General features: G+C 43.0%; 2 protein-coding genes across 5 annotated transcripts in view; one reads left to right on the top strand and one right to left on the bottom strand.

Moving 5' to 3' along the window:
* Nucleotides 1-6: 6 nt before the first annotated feature.
* On the bottom strand, nt 7-6,688 carry LOC148405685 (protein phosphatase 1H-like). 2 transcript variants are annotated; one of them, XM_088405980.1, is made up of 10 exons: nt 6,068-6,667; nt 4,472-4,661; nt 3,754-4,128; nt 3,560-3,672; nt 3,362-3,446; nt 3,149-3,267; nt 2,642-2,705; nt 2,465-2,572; nt 2,230-2,381; nt 7-1,611 (listed from the first exon to the last, which is right to left on the bottom strand). In XM_088405980.1, exons 1-10 carry the CDS (start codon nt 6,301-6,303, stop codon nt 1,464-1,466), a joined length of 1,590 nt encoding a protein of 529 aa, XP_088262106.1. In that variant the 5' UTR covers nt 6,304-6,667; the 3' UTR covers nt 7-1,463. The 2 variants fall into 2 exon arrangements, with proteins under 2 accessions (XP_088262106.1, XP_088262105.1); XM_088405979.1 differs by having other exon boundaries at nt 2,465-2,705; nt 6,068-6,688.
* il17rel (interleukin 17 receptor E-like) overlaps nt 6,019-11,510 on the top strand; it is a 12,682-nt gene continuing 7,190 nt past the window's right edge. The window contains exons 1-10 of one of the 3 annotated variants that reach the window (XM_088405983.1): nt 6,019-6,582; nt 6,894-6,992; nt 7,238-7,407; nt 7,996-8,236; nt 8,598-8,625; nt 8,734-8,883; nt 10,148-10,254; nt 10,347-10,461; nt 10,679-10,723; nt 10,791-10,930. In XM_088405983.1, coding sequence (XP_088262109.1) covers nt 8,123-8,236; nt 8,598-8,625; nt 8,734-8,883; nt 10,148-10,254; nt 10,347-10,461; nt 10,679-10,723; nt 10,791-10,930 — 699 coding nt within the window. In that variant the 5' untranslated portion in view covers nt 6,019-6,582; nt 6,894-6,992; nt 7,238-7,407; nt 7,996-8,122. The remainder of the gene's footprint in view (nt 6,583-6,893; nt 6,993-7,237; nt 7,408-7,995; nt 8,237-8,597; nt 8,626-8,733; nt 8,884-10,147; nt 10,255-10,346; nt 10,462-10,678; nt 10,724-10,790; nt 10,931-11,510) is intronic. The other 2 variants (XM_088405981.1, XM_088405982.1) reach the window with 2 other exon arrangements.

The raw sequence follows: 11,510 nt of genomic DNA, 5'->3' as shown, positions 1-11,510 counted from the left end.
GCAAAACACATTTAATTCTTTCTTTTAATTCATCCCATTCCTTGCAACAGTAGTGTTGCACAGTTAAGGAAACAATTTTTTGGGGACTTTTGGAGGAACCTTATACGAAAGGTACAGTCAACATTCACAAAGCAGGAAAGTCACGAGGCCACTTCCATCCCCACTCGTGGCTGTTTTTGCTAAAAGTAGAAAAAAAAACAGCTATTTCATATAACAAGTACAGCAACTTCAGTGAGGAAAGCAAACAATAGACGCTGCCATCTCATATTTACATCTGCTGTGTCATGAAGGAATAATACACCAACCTTGAAGATGTACATGCTTTGCAACAACCAGATTGACCCAACATTGAACCTGAGTTGATGTGCACAAGTTGGGTGGCACAATGGGGCGAGAAAAAAAAAATCTTACATTCATCTAACGGATAGAAATGAAGGCTGAATGACAAGTCAAGCGAGGATGAACATTCAACACGAGCCCCTGATATGTTACACATCAGAGGATACATTAACAGGCTTTCAAGAAATCTTTGCCATGACCGACAACAGGAAACCGAATGCATCATGTAAAATCCACTGAAATATATTTCTCGATGGGATGTACAGGAGGAAAAATGTGTGAGGAGACTGAACATGACACTATGGCTTTCCTCATCGTTCCTTCGCCACATCTTTCCGATCCACTATTACGCCATTATTTCTTTTTGAGACGGTAAACAAATCACATTTTGAAAAGGAACCCCTCAACTTAAACTAAACAATGACACTCAATATAGCCATACGACAAGTTACAAGAATACGAATTCAATTGATGCGGCGGGTACGTTTGTTCCCTACATGATGATGCATGCACAAAAAGCCTTTTTTTTTTTCCCCCTCTTAAAATGTAATTTTTGAGTGATGTTGGTCAAATTAAAGTGCAATCAATGCAGTCCATTCAATTACCATGGAACATGATATCCTTCAAAGAGCCAGCATATTCATTTGTGTCCACCACGAGACCTCATTAGAAAGACCAGAATGTCCTCGAGTGAGGACCAAAAACTAAAGACACAAATGAAGAGGCTGGCTCTAAGGGGCGTAGTTTTCAGAGGAACTCTGATCTTTTAACCGCTGTTGATTTACTCTCTTTGATTTTTTTTTTTAAGCAAGACTGCAGTCATTGAGAAAGTAGATCCCGGAATGCTAATTTGTAACAAGAAAAAATGTCATTTCTTTTTACGGTTATTTTGCGAGCACCTAAAAAGCTAGACTATATGGACTCAGGAGGAACACTGGCCTAGAACTTTAGTCCACATTGTGTAGCTGCAGTCCCTCAGGTTATAATGCCGCTTAGTTGAGTCACTTTAGCCGGGTTTTGTGGCCCTAACAGGACAATAAGCTCCTGTTTGTGCTGAAAATGCCAACAAAAACATGTGCAAAAAGGATCACGGGGAAACTTTTCCAAGGTGCCCCGTTTGCCGCTCAGGGCTGGCGGTTGCCGTACATCAAGGGGATGATGAAAACTGAGATGTCGTCCCCGGAGCCCAAGCGCTCGTTGGTGATCCTCCAGCCTCGATCCCTCAACACGCCGCGCGCCCGCATCACCAAATCTTGCGCTGCCATTGTATACCTAACCGTGAGCCAGAAATGGAAATTTACATTATTTTTAATTTGTGCATCCTATATGTATACTATATGTATTTTGATAATTTTTTGGTTATTTTCTTCCACATTTTTCTCACAATATTTTAATAACAGTTTGAGTGTGTATATAAAACATAAAAAGATGTTGAAACAGTTACAGGCTTTGCTGGATCGAAATACTGGCTAAAAATATCTGTTGTTAGACGAGATTCAGTGCCATGGACGAGGAATCTCGTCTTGTAAAATAGTAAGAATGATAAATAATCAAATTCTGGTCAAATACATTTTTTGTGGAAAAGAGCTAACACCCTTGACAAATTTACCTAATATGAGTCAGTTGAGCACTGTAGTGCTAACTGTGACCATTGGATGGCAGTGTTTCCACACTTACAACACAGCTATCAATTCTACCTGAAGAATGGAAGTCAATCTTACAAATGTTATCGCCCATATTTACATAGACATAGCACACAATATTCTGTTGGCCTTGAAAGATGAGTAAAATTCTAAAAAAGTACGCAAATAAGTGAATAATCACTAAATAAATTACATGTATTTTAATTAACTAATTAATTCTATTAAAAAAAAAAAAAAAAAGCCAAACCTGTGAAGGTCATCCGGATCACAGTTGGCGAGAAAGTTGGAGACTGCCTCGGCGACTTCCTGGTTGGACAGGACGTCCCATAGGCCGTCGGTGCCCATCACCAGGACGTCATCTGCACCGTGCTCGTACTGCGTCAGGTTGTACACCTTCACCTATGTGAACCCGACAACCCAGTCTTGCTTTATTGCTGATCAGAAGAACATTGCACCTTTTTTTTTTCCCCAACAGCGCTCACCTCGGGAAGGCAGGACAGGAAGGGCTTGATGTAGATGTTGGAGTCGTGAACTTTGAGGTCGTGGTCGCCGAGGCCACGCGTCACGCCGATGGTCGCCAACACTCGAGCCTGGAAAATCAAGCCTCGCTCCTTCAGTCGCAACTCCGCGTTAAGTCTGAAATCTGCAGTGAACCTGACCTTTTTCCCTTCGCCGAATATCAGCGGAAATTTTAGATCTTCGTCCTCAATGGTCTTGTAAGCCCTGTTTTCAAAGCAAAGATTGTGAGTATAATGTATTTGTCTCTTTGTGAATCCTTTTGTCATGTGAGTTTAAAAAAACTATATCTACGTACATACATAATTATTTATTTAGCCAAATATGTTGCTTTATTCTCCAATTAATTTGCTCTTACTGTATTTTTCACACTATAAGGCGCACCTTCAATGAATGGCCCACTTCATATATAGGCTGCAAAGCATTATAAGGCGCATAGAATAGAAGCTACAGTAGTGACTGGGGTTGCATTTTGCATCCACGAGATGGAGCTGCACTAAAGGGAATGTCTACAAAACAATGAGAATGGGGGGGGGGGGGGGGACTCTTTAGATCAGAAGTGTCAATCTTATTTTTATTGTGGACCACATTGTAAAATTTTTGGGTGTTTGTCACACACGTTGCTTGTTTTGAAATCAGAGGCTGCCTACCATCCGTTCATGGTGAAGTCCCTGTAGAGCATCCTCTTGCCCACCTCCTTCCGCTGGACCCTCCGCGGGAACTCCAGGTGCGTGAACTCGTTTCCTAACAGGTGAGGCTGCATGAAACCCTACGGATGCACAGGCAAAAAAGATTGCAAAAGTATTTTTTTTCTTCTATATTTCAAGACGAAAACTTTCAATTGCTACAAAACTGATTTGCACCAGGAACTGCAGCCTCTGTCGTTCAGATTCCGGCGTGAATTCCGTTGACATCGGAACGATCTCATTGTTCCTGATAATGATGGCCCTGTCAGTCAGACACAAAATATCAAAATTAGGTAGAAACATACACTGAACTCATTCACGATCTGTGACGTCTATAGTCGTCAATGGCAGTGAATGAGTTAAATGTAGACGGACCTGCTGTCGCCTGCATTGCCAACATACAGCTTCCCCAGCATGTAGACCACTGTGAGAGCCGTGCATCCTCCTGTGATGTTGTAGCCCTGCTTCTCCCTCTCGATCTGTGCATCCTGCACATACAAAACAAGTGTTCGTATTCTCTGGGATTGGGTTTAGCGCATTCAGGTTTAGAAAGCTGCAGGGGAGCCTACCATCTCTTTGAAGGCGTTCTCCACTGCTCCGATCACCAAGCTCTCATGCTGGATCTTTTTCTCAGCAAATAAGCGGGGCGGCGGGGGCGTACTGCTGGGTGAGCCCGGCGCCCCTGCCGCACCCCGCAGCGACGCCGCCCTCGTCAGAGAGCGCTGGTGGGGGCCTGGCGTGTTGCCCTGCAGGTAGTGGTTGCCGTCGGGCTCCTCGCCCAGGATGGTGGGCGGCGGGGAGGCCGCGTTGTGCAGGATCTCAATGACGGCTTGCAGCTGACAAGCGATGTGGTGCTGGAGCAGGCGGGAGGCCACCACGGCGGCCCCGGATCCGGCGTGGCCGTCAAACAAGGCCCAGTAGTGGAACACCAGTCCCTCGGTCTCCTGGAAATCCAAATAGAAATGTGGAGCCTGGGTCTTGTTTGCTGTGGTGTCCCCCAGGGTTCAATTCTCAGTCCAATGTTTTTCTAATTCATGCTTTTTTAATCATTTTCATCTCTATTTTTATATGTTTAACTATCCTCTATAGTGGTGGTTCTCCACCTTTTACTGGTACTCTTTTGGTACTGTGCCTCAATATTCCTCTTTGAAACCTTATGGGTGAAACTAATATTTTGTTCTTTCAAAAAAGCAGTGCAAAAAACAAACATTACAATAAAACAAATTTAATAGTCATCGTTAGATCTGATATTGAAATGTTTTCATGTAAAATGAGTGAATTATGTACCTCCCCAAGCGTGCTGCTGTCCAAGCGCAGCCCCAGGCTTTCGCCGTTGGGCAGGGAGTTGCGTCTCTTGGCCGTAGGGGTCTTGCTGGGCGTCGAGGGGGGACAGTAGCTCATTGGCCGCCTCCTCACCACCACCACCTCGCAGCATGCCTGATCCTCATTCAGAGCGCTTTTTCCTGCATTAATCACCCTGGAGAAAAATGTATAGTACGGGGGACTGAAAGTTGCTTGAATAGATTGGTTATCTTCTGATAAATGGTTATTTATATTTGGGTCATAGATTTCGAGATAACTTTGCTGTTGAAAACGATGGAGGGGGGCTGGGGGTGACATCAAAGTGAGCCCTGCCTGCTTATCCGCTATCTCTGGAGGGTGTGTGAAGGAAATTAGCATGACTATTTTTAGACTCAGACTGTGGGTTGTTTTGTGCTCGGCAGCATCACTGACTCACAGATGCATGGGGCTGATGCTACAGTATATGTGCCATTATATAATGTAAACACATTGTTTTAATTCCAAGTCCCAACAGTGAATGGTACTGTCAAACATTATCCATTCGGATATCATATCTGTAAGTAACTCTGCCATTGCTGTTGAAAAGGAACACTTTTGCATGCCCATTTAACATTAAGATCTAATTTTCTCCTCCAAGTGTGACAGATCGAGCAAATTGAATCAGCAGAGTTGGTTGTGGAACCAAAAACAATGTGCTTTTCGCAGCGTTTTTCTTATATCTCATTTTATACAAACAAAAATATTCTAAATTATTTTAGATTTTATTTTTTTGGCAACATTGTTTCTTTAAATATGCTAAATTATGACGTAAATCATGTGTCCTTTACCAAAAAAAAAAAAAAGACCTAAAAACTACCGGCTGTTTTGAAAAGTCGTTCACGTTTAATTTGGCGTGTTTTTTTTTTTCAACAATAAGACGACTACTGCCACCTACTGGCGAGGAATGCTTTGCTCACCATCTGTTGACTTTTTGGCCATTCACATTTTATTTTGGTGCAGTTTTTACGAACAATCAAAAGAAGACTACCACCGGTTGACTTTTTAGCCAACTCAAGCTAACATTACAGTATTATACACTTTATTTACATACATGCAACGTCCGTGAAGGGGGCGGGGCTACGACTACTCGGAATCAATTTACCGCAGGGTTTTACAGTCCCTATTAATCGCGAATTACTATTTGTTGATCTAGATGCAGTAGTTTAAGTTTACTCTGGATGAGACAAAATATGTAAATGTAATGAAAGTATCCCGCTCTAGATTTTAGGCTAAAACAGTGAAAACCTGTCAATACCTCGGAAGGGGAACAAAATGAAGTTCTTGGAGGAATTGAAAGATGAAGCATATGATTGTGATCTTAGTGATTTGCGTGTCTTTTTCTAGCCCCTTGGCCAGTTCAATGCAACACGCACGCCAAGTGACGTGCAGTGGGAGTGAAGGGTAACGCACAAGAGCTCACAACAGGTGCGGCTTATTGGCCCGCAAGGGTCTGCGCATGCGCCCAATCTGGATCAATTGTCTAGATGCACCCCAAAAAGTAAAGCCCCGAGATGCCTTCGGGCCAATGCGGCGGTGACTTACTCCGCGTATCCGGTGGCCCACGGTAGTCTCCTTGTCTCTTTCAGGATGAGGATGGGCCGGGCGATGTGATCCGCGGAGCACTCGATCTCATCCGGGGAGAGTCCGAGGAACTCCGGCCTCATATAGGGGAATTTGAGCGGTAGGTCCGAGCCGGGGCTGCAACCTCCTCCCGAACCGCCGCCGGTCATGATCCCACCCATGAGGCCGGCCACGGCCGATTTGACCCGGGTCAGCATGTTGGCGGTGCGTCGCGGCGGAGTGTCGGGCGGCCGGTGCGCGGCCCCGCGGCTCCCTTTCCCCGGATTGCCCCCCAGCTCGGCCGCGCTGCTCGACGACAGGGCTCGACGGGAGAACGAGAGGCCCGCGCGGTGGATCGCTCAATGCCGCATCGATGGCGCCTCGCACCGGGGGACGGGACGGGAAGAGGAATAGCGGCTAGGATGGCTTAGGCGACGCCGGGCGCACCTCCATGGAGAGCCGGAGACAACATCCCGGGCGTCGGGAACGCGGAATTAGTGAGTCACGTGACGCCTCCGTAAACCCACGCTGTAAGAAATGCGCCCTCTGCTTTCATTTGCGTCATGTGTGAACAGGCGTACGTGTAATTACTAGTTCATTAAAAATGCATCGCGACTACAGGAGACAGGAAGGGTCAAAAGCAAATGACAACTTTAAAGGAGAAGTCAAGATCCCCTTAAAAAAAAAAAAAAAACATGTCCCCCTTAGTCCAAATTTTGCAATTTGCTCGCAATTCGTGCTTCCGGCTGAGCTTGGATTTGTCACATGACCTACACTCAAAACGTCACCTTTTTGTGTTTTGGTTCAGCACCGCTATTGATTCTAACCTGAGCCCTGAGCAACTGTGATGTCATCTTCAGTCGACAAACAAATCGCAAAATGGCCGCCCCTGAGATGGGAAAAAAAGGTGGATTTTGCTGTTTGATTCGTATCACACGTTATTCATCAAAACACTGTGTCTAGAATTATACCACCCTCGAAATGTGTTCTTTCTTTTGCCCTTCCTCCAACACCAATTAATATTTGTCCATAATAGCATTTATTTTATGTGCAGCTACATTCATAGATTTTTCAAAATGTCGTTACTTCAAAGTGCACGGTGAGTTGCTTTTCTCCTCCTGACTGGTTTGTTTTGTGTGGCATTTTTTGCAGCGTGCAGAGGATGAGCGCTTCACGGCAACTGACAGCAGGTTCAGAATAAATCCTCCCGGTCGTAGATGCTGCGGAGAGATGAAACAGACGTCTGGTTTATGCACTGGAAGCACTTGGACCTATAAAATCAGCGAGCTCTGTCATTGGCACCGATTTGTTAGCTGTAAAAGGTAAAATTTAGCATGTTGCTTCATATTGGTGATTTAAAGAAAAAAAAACTAGAGGAACTAGGCAGTATCCCGGCCATAAATGTGTCTACATAATACCTTGTGTTTATGCTTATAAAAGCCTGACGTAATATTTAATGCAATGACGTAATTGGAACGGCCACCTGTAATACGCCTCGCATTCAGACAGAGGGCGCCATTTCCACGTTGTCGTCAATGAATGTTATCAAATGAAGGAAACGATGCCATGTCATGATAATCAGCGGTAAATCCCAGAGTTGTTAAAAACATCAGGGCAAAAAAAAAAAAAAAATCCCGCCCTCTGGATTCCCAGAAGTGCTCCGATTAGAATTGTGTTCCATGTTTTATTTGAGTGTTTCCAATTCCAGGAAATAGTTTTATATGGTAGGGAGAATACAGTATCATGTGAAAAAATGTGTGTGTGCCACGTTTGAAAAACATTTTTGGAGTCATTTGTGAGTGTGGGTTTCAAAAACATATTTTTGATGATTGGTTTGTTACACAATCACATTGATCACACCACTTCCTTTTGTGACTAATAATAGATCTCCCAATTATTTTATTTTCCAGAAAACGTGTGCAACGCATCCCTCAAGCTCCGCCCCCCCCATGAAGACGTTTTACTACTACAAAATCCCTGGGCTGACTCACCACACAAATAAGAGCGGAAGTCTCGTAACAAGAAGTTGCTGTGGAGATGATCCTGTGGATTGTCTTGCTGATGTGCCACTCGGCTTTCGGACTCTTCGGACCTTCTGGACAACACATGGAGGTGGAGAGGATAAAGACATGCGGCACCAGGTGTTCTCAGGTACAAAATTTCATTTCAGGTCAAATGGTGCTCTTGCAAAAAAATATTTGCATGAAGACAGGATGTTTTCAGGAAATTTTGTTAAAAAGGTCAACAGACTAAAATTGAAAATGAACTTTCCGTGTATTATTTGTTTCATAAGTGTATTGTAACAATAATAAACCCAACGCTATTTTACTTTTATCATGTTAATCCCGAAAATCAAAACACTGCACACATCTAAAGTGGATTAATTCACTGCTGTACAAAATACTAAGAAAGTGCAGTATTTATTCCCAATCACATGAAGTTATTTAACTGTGCAGGATTACTTTTTTTTTTTATTTTCTTTCTGACCAATCAGGACCTTTTCTTCTCACAGGGCCTTCAGTGCAAGACGAGGCCATCTTGTGAGTTCACACACTATGAAATCCTGTCTGGTTGAACAGGAACTCTACATGTAAAGATGGAGGAAGTAACCTTTGCTATCTTGTTGAAAATGACCTTCTTTGTTCTAGATTTTGTTCCTCCTTCATGCCAGAAGCCCGCCGACGGGCTCGACGCTTCCTCCGTTTTTCACAACCTCACGTTTTCTACCGTCATGATGTGCGAGGGGAAGCAGAAATGTTCCCTGTACCTTCAGATCAAGACCACCTTACACCTTGCCAGTATGTCAAAAACATTGGAAAATGTTTCTTTAGGATCTGCACAATCATAGCCATAGATTTTGAATGATTCCATTTAGATCTCCATGTACCGATTTTTTTTTTTCAATTAACCCAAAAACTATTAACTCATTCATTGCCATGGATGGAGCATTCATGTCTTTTAAAATAGTAATAACAATCATAAATAATACAATTCTGGTCAAATACGTGTTTTTTGTTTTTTTTATGAAGGGTAGCTGACACCCTTGACTAATGCTTACCTAATACGTGATCAATCCGTTCCGCGGTTGGGCTTGTAAGGCGAATTCGCCGTATGGCGAGCAATCCAAATCTGTTAAATAGCTAATGCATTTAGAACCTCAGGTAAAAACATTCAAATTGTACATACATATTAAAAATATGTATAGTAAGTGCTACGTATATATAATATACATGTATACAATCAGAAAACATAATAAACGAAAAATATAGAATGGATTTATTTACCTTTGAGTGCCGCTTGTTATGCCCATATTCCCTAGTAAAGGTAGTGTACTTTGTATTTCTTGATTATTTCCAGCTTTGTTTCCATATAAATCATCCTTTTCTCTCTTTAACATCACTAGAAATATTGGGACCCATGTCTAACCTTTTCAAGTTTGAATTAAGCAGTAAAATGCACTCTAAATACGCTTTTGTAACCACTCACAATAGAACAAAGCTTTACTATTCTGCCATTTTGAAATGAGTTAGGCAGACCAATAGCAGACCAGCATCTTCGTGAGAAGACGCCGGCCAATAGCAGACCAGCATTGTAGTGACACGTTGCATGGAGGCATTGACGGCAACAGAAAAAAAGTGCAATTCTCTAAAAATGCCTGCAGATGGAGACAAAACACAAATACAGCCAAGCCCCTAGGGTCATGACTGTTGTTTTTGTCACAAAGCAGGGAAATACTGTAAAGAGGGGATGAAAACTCAGTATTCCACATCGCAACATGAAAAAAACATTAGCCAGGAATGCTGTAACCCGGGGGTCCACTGTATAAGCTAGTTGAGCACTGTAGTGCTAACGGTGACCATTGGATGGCAGTTTCTACACTTACAACACAGCTATTACCTTCATCAGTTCTAACTGAAGAATGGAAGTCAATTTTTAATGATACCAACCGTATTTTAATAGACATAGCACACAATATTCTGTCGGCTTTGAAAGGTGAGTGAAAATGCAAAATATATTGGCTCTCTAGAGGTTTCCTTTCCCACGAATGTTTTCTCTCCCCAGACTCCATCCGCGGCTTGTCTGTTTGTTCCGAGACGCCAGGAATGCTGCCCAAGTGTCGACTCATTAGTATCTCCAAGGCGTCCAGACAGAAAATGGCAGGGATGCAGGTACCAAAGACAACCAAGACATATCATTTCTAGGAAGCTCTCAAAAAGAAAAATTCTGATTGTTTGAAACCGATCACGATGTATCTTGATAGGTGGAGGTGGAGAACAATTGCGTGGACGTTTATCCGCGGCAGCAAGTGAGAGTAACCGTGAGCACGTTCCCAAGCTTCTGTGGGATCACCTGGAGCGGCACCTACGTGGCTCCAGGTACATTTGTGTTTTTAAAAAAAAATCTGCATTGTTTTGAAAGGGATGATCTTATTTTAAGGTATCGAGTACTCCTTGAGATTATCGATACCATGAACCGAGACTTAAGGCACAATTTAGATATAGTAAAATTAAAGTACCACTCAATCCATGTTGTGCATGCGTCCCTGTCATAATAAACCAATATTTCAAAATGGTTTCATGGGTCTCACTACAGACTGCTCGTGGAAAGATCTAAGAAGAAATGTCCCGGAATGCATCAGTGAGTACACCTAAAAAAAAAAAGTTGTGTGCTTTTGCTCCCCTCCGACACTAATAATGTCTCGCAGCTGGAAGAATTTGGCATGACATCAACCTGGAGAGAAAGGAGGTGCGTGTCTCCGTGAGCGACGCGCTGCAGGGTCAAGACTACCAAATACGACTGTGCCACAAGGATTTTATCTGCACCGGCACAGGGGCGCACGCTCTGGTAAGCCCGTGGACAAGAATCGAATTGACAATATCCTCTTGACTTTATTTTGTGGTGTTTGGGTAGTATGCAGTTCATTTTGTTGTCTTGCTGAGACAAAATGGACACAAAAGTGGACGCAAATATGCAGGTGAACATTGTAGGTTAGGGGTGGTCATTGATACTGATTTCCTGAATCGATTTAAGTTTTTTTTGTTGTTGTTTAATTCCAGCCTATTTGTGTCCACTGTTGTGTCCATATTGTCCCAGCAAGACAGCAAAGCTGCTTGCATCCCACCCAAACAAATGCAACATCATTTGAAAGGCCCGAATGTCCTCTATTGAGTACACTATGACTTAGTTGGATAGCTCCAATGAGTCCAAACATATACCTCAAAAACAGATGTCCACTACAGTGGACACAAATGAATAGGCTCCATCTTAAGAGGCTAAACAGGGGAAAGGGAAAATTCTCATTTGTTTATTAGAAATGACTAACATCATTGACAAGGCCAGGATGTCCTCTTTTGAGGACACCAGAACTTACTATGGTAGGTCCAATCAATCAAAAGATACAGCTGAAAAACAAATGTCCACTATA

This window comes from Hippichthys cyanospilos, chromosome 22 (assembly GCF_059441005.1).
Source record: "Hippichthys cyanospilos isolate Australia breed blue-spotted pipefish chromosome 22, RoL_Hcya_1.0, whole genome shotgun sequence".
In the NCBI taxonomy this organism is placed as follows: Eukaryota; Metazoa; Chordata; class Actinopteri; order Syngnathiformes; family Syngnathidae; genus Hippichthys; species Hippichthys cyanospilos.
Note: the sequence above shows the minus strand (reverse complement) of the source record. Positions and strands in the feature narration are given on the sequence as shown.

What these genes read in the sequence shown, in the direction of transcription:
- LOC148405685 (XM_088405979.1), bottom strand. Translation starts at nt 6,303, where the DNA reads ATGCTGACCCGGGTCAAATCGGCCGTGGCCGGCCTCATGGGTGGGATC. An exon ending in GACAGAGGCTGCAGTTCCTG is followed by an intron (nt 3,268 to 3,361) that starts GTGCAAATCAGT and finishes GTGCATCCGTAG; the next exon opens with GGTTTCATGCAGCCTCACCT. An exon ending in TCCTGTCCTGCCTTCCCGAG is followed by an intron (nt 2,382 to 2,464) that starts GTGAGCGCTGTT and finishes GGGTTCACATAG; the next exon opens with GTGAAGGTGTACAACCTGAC.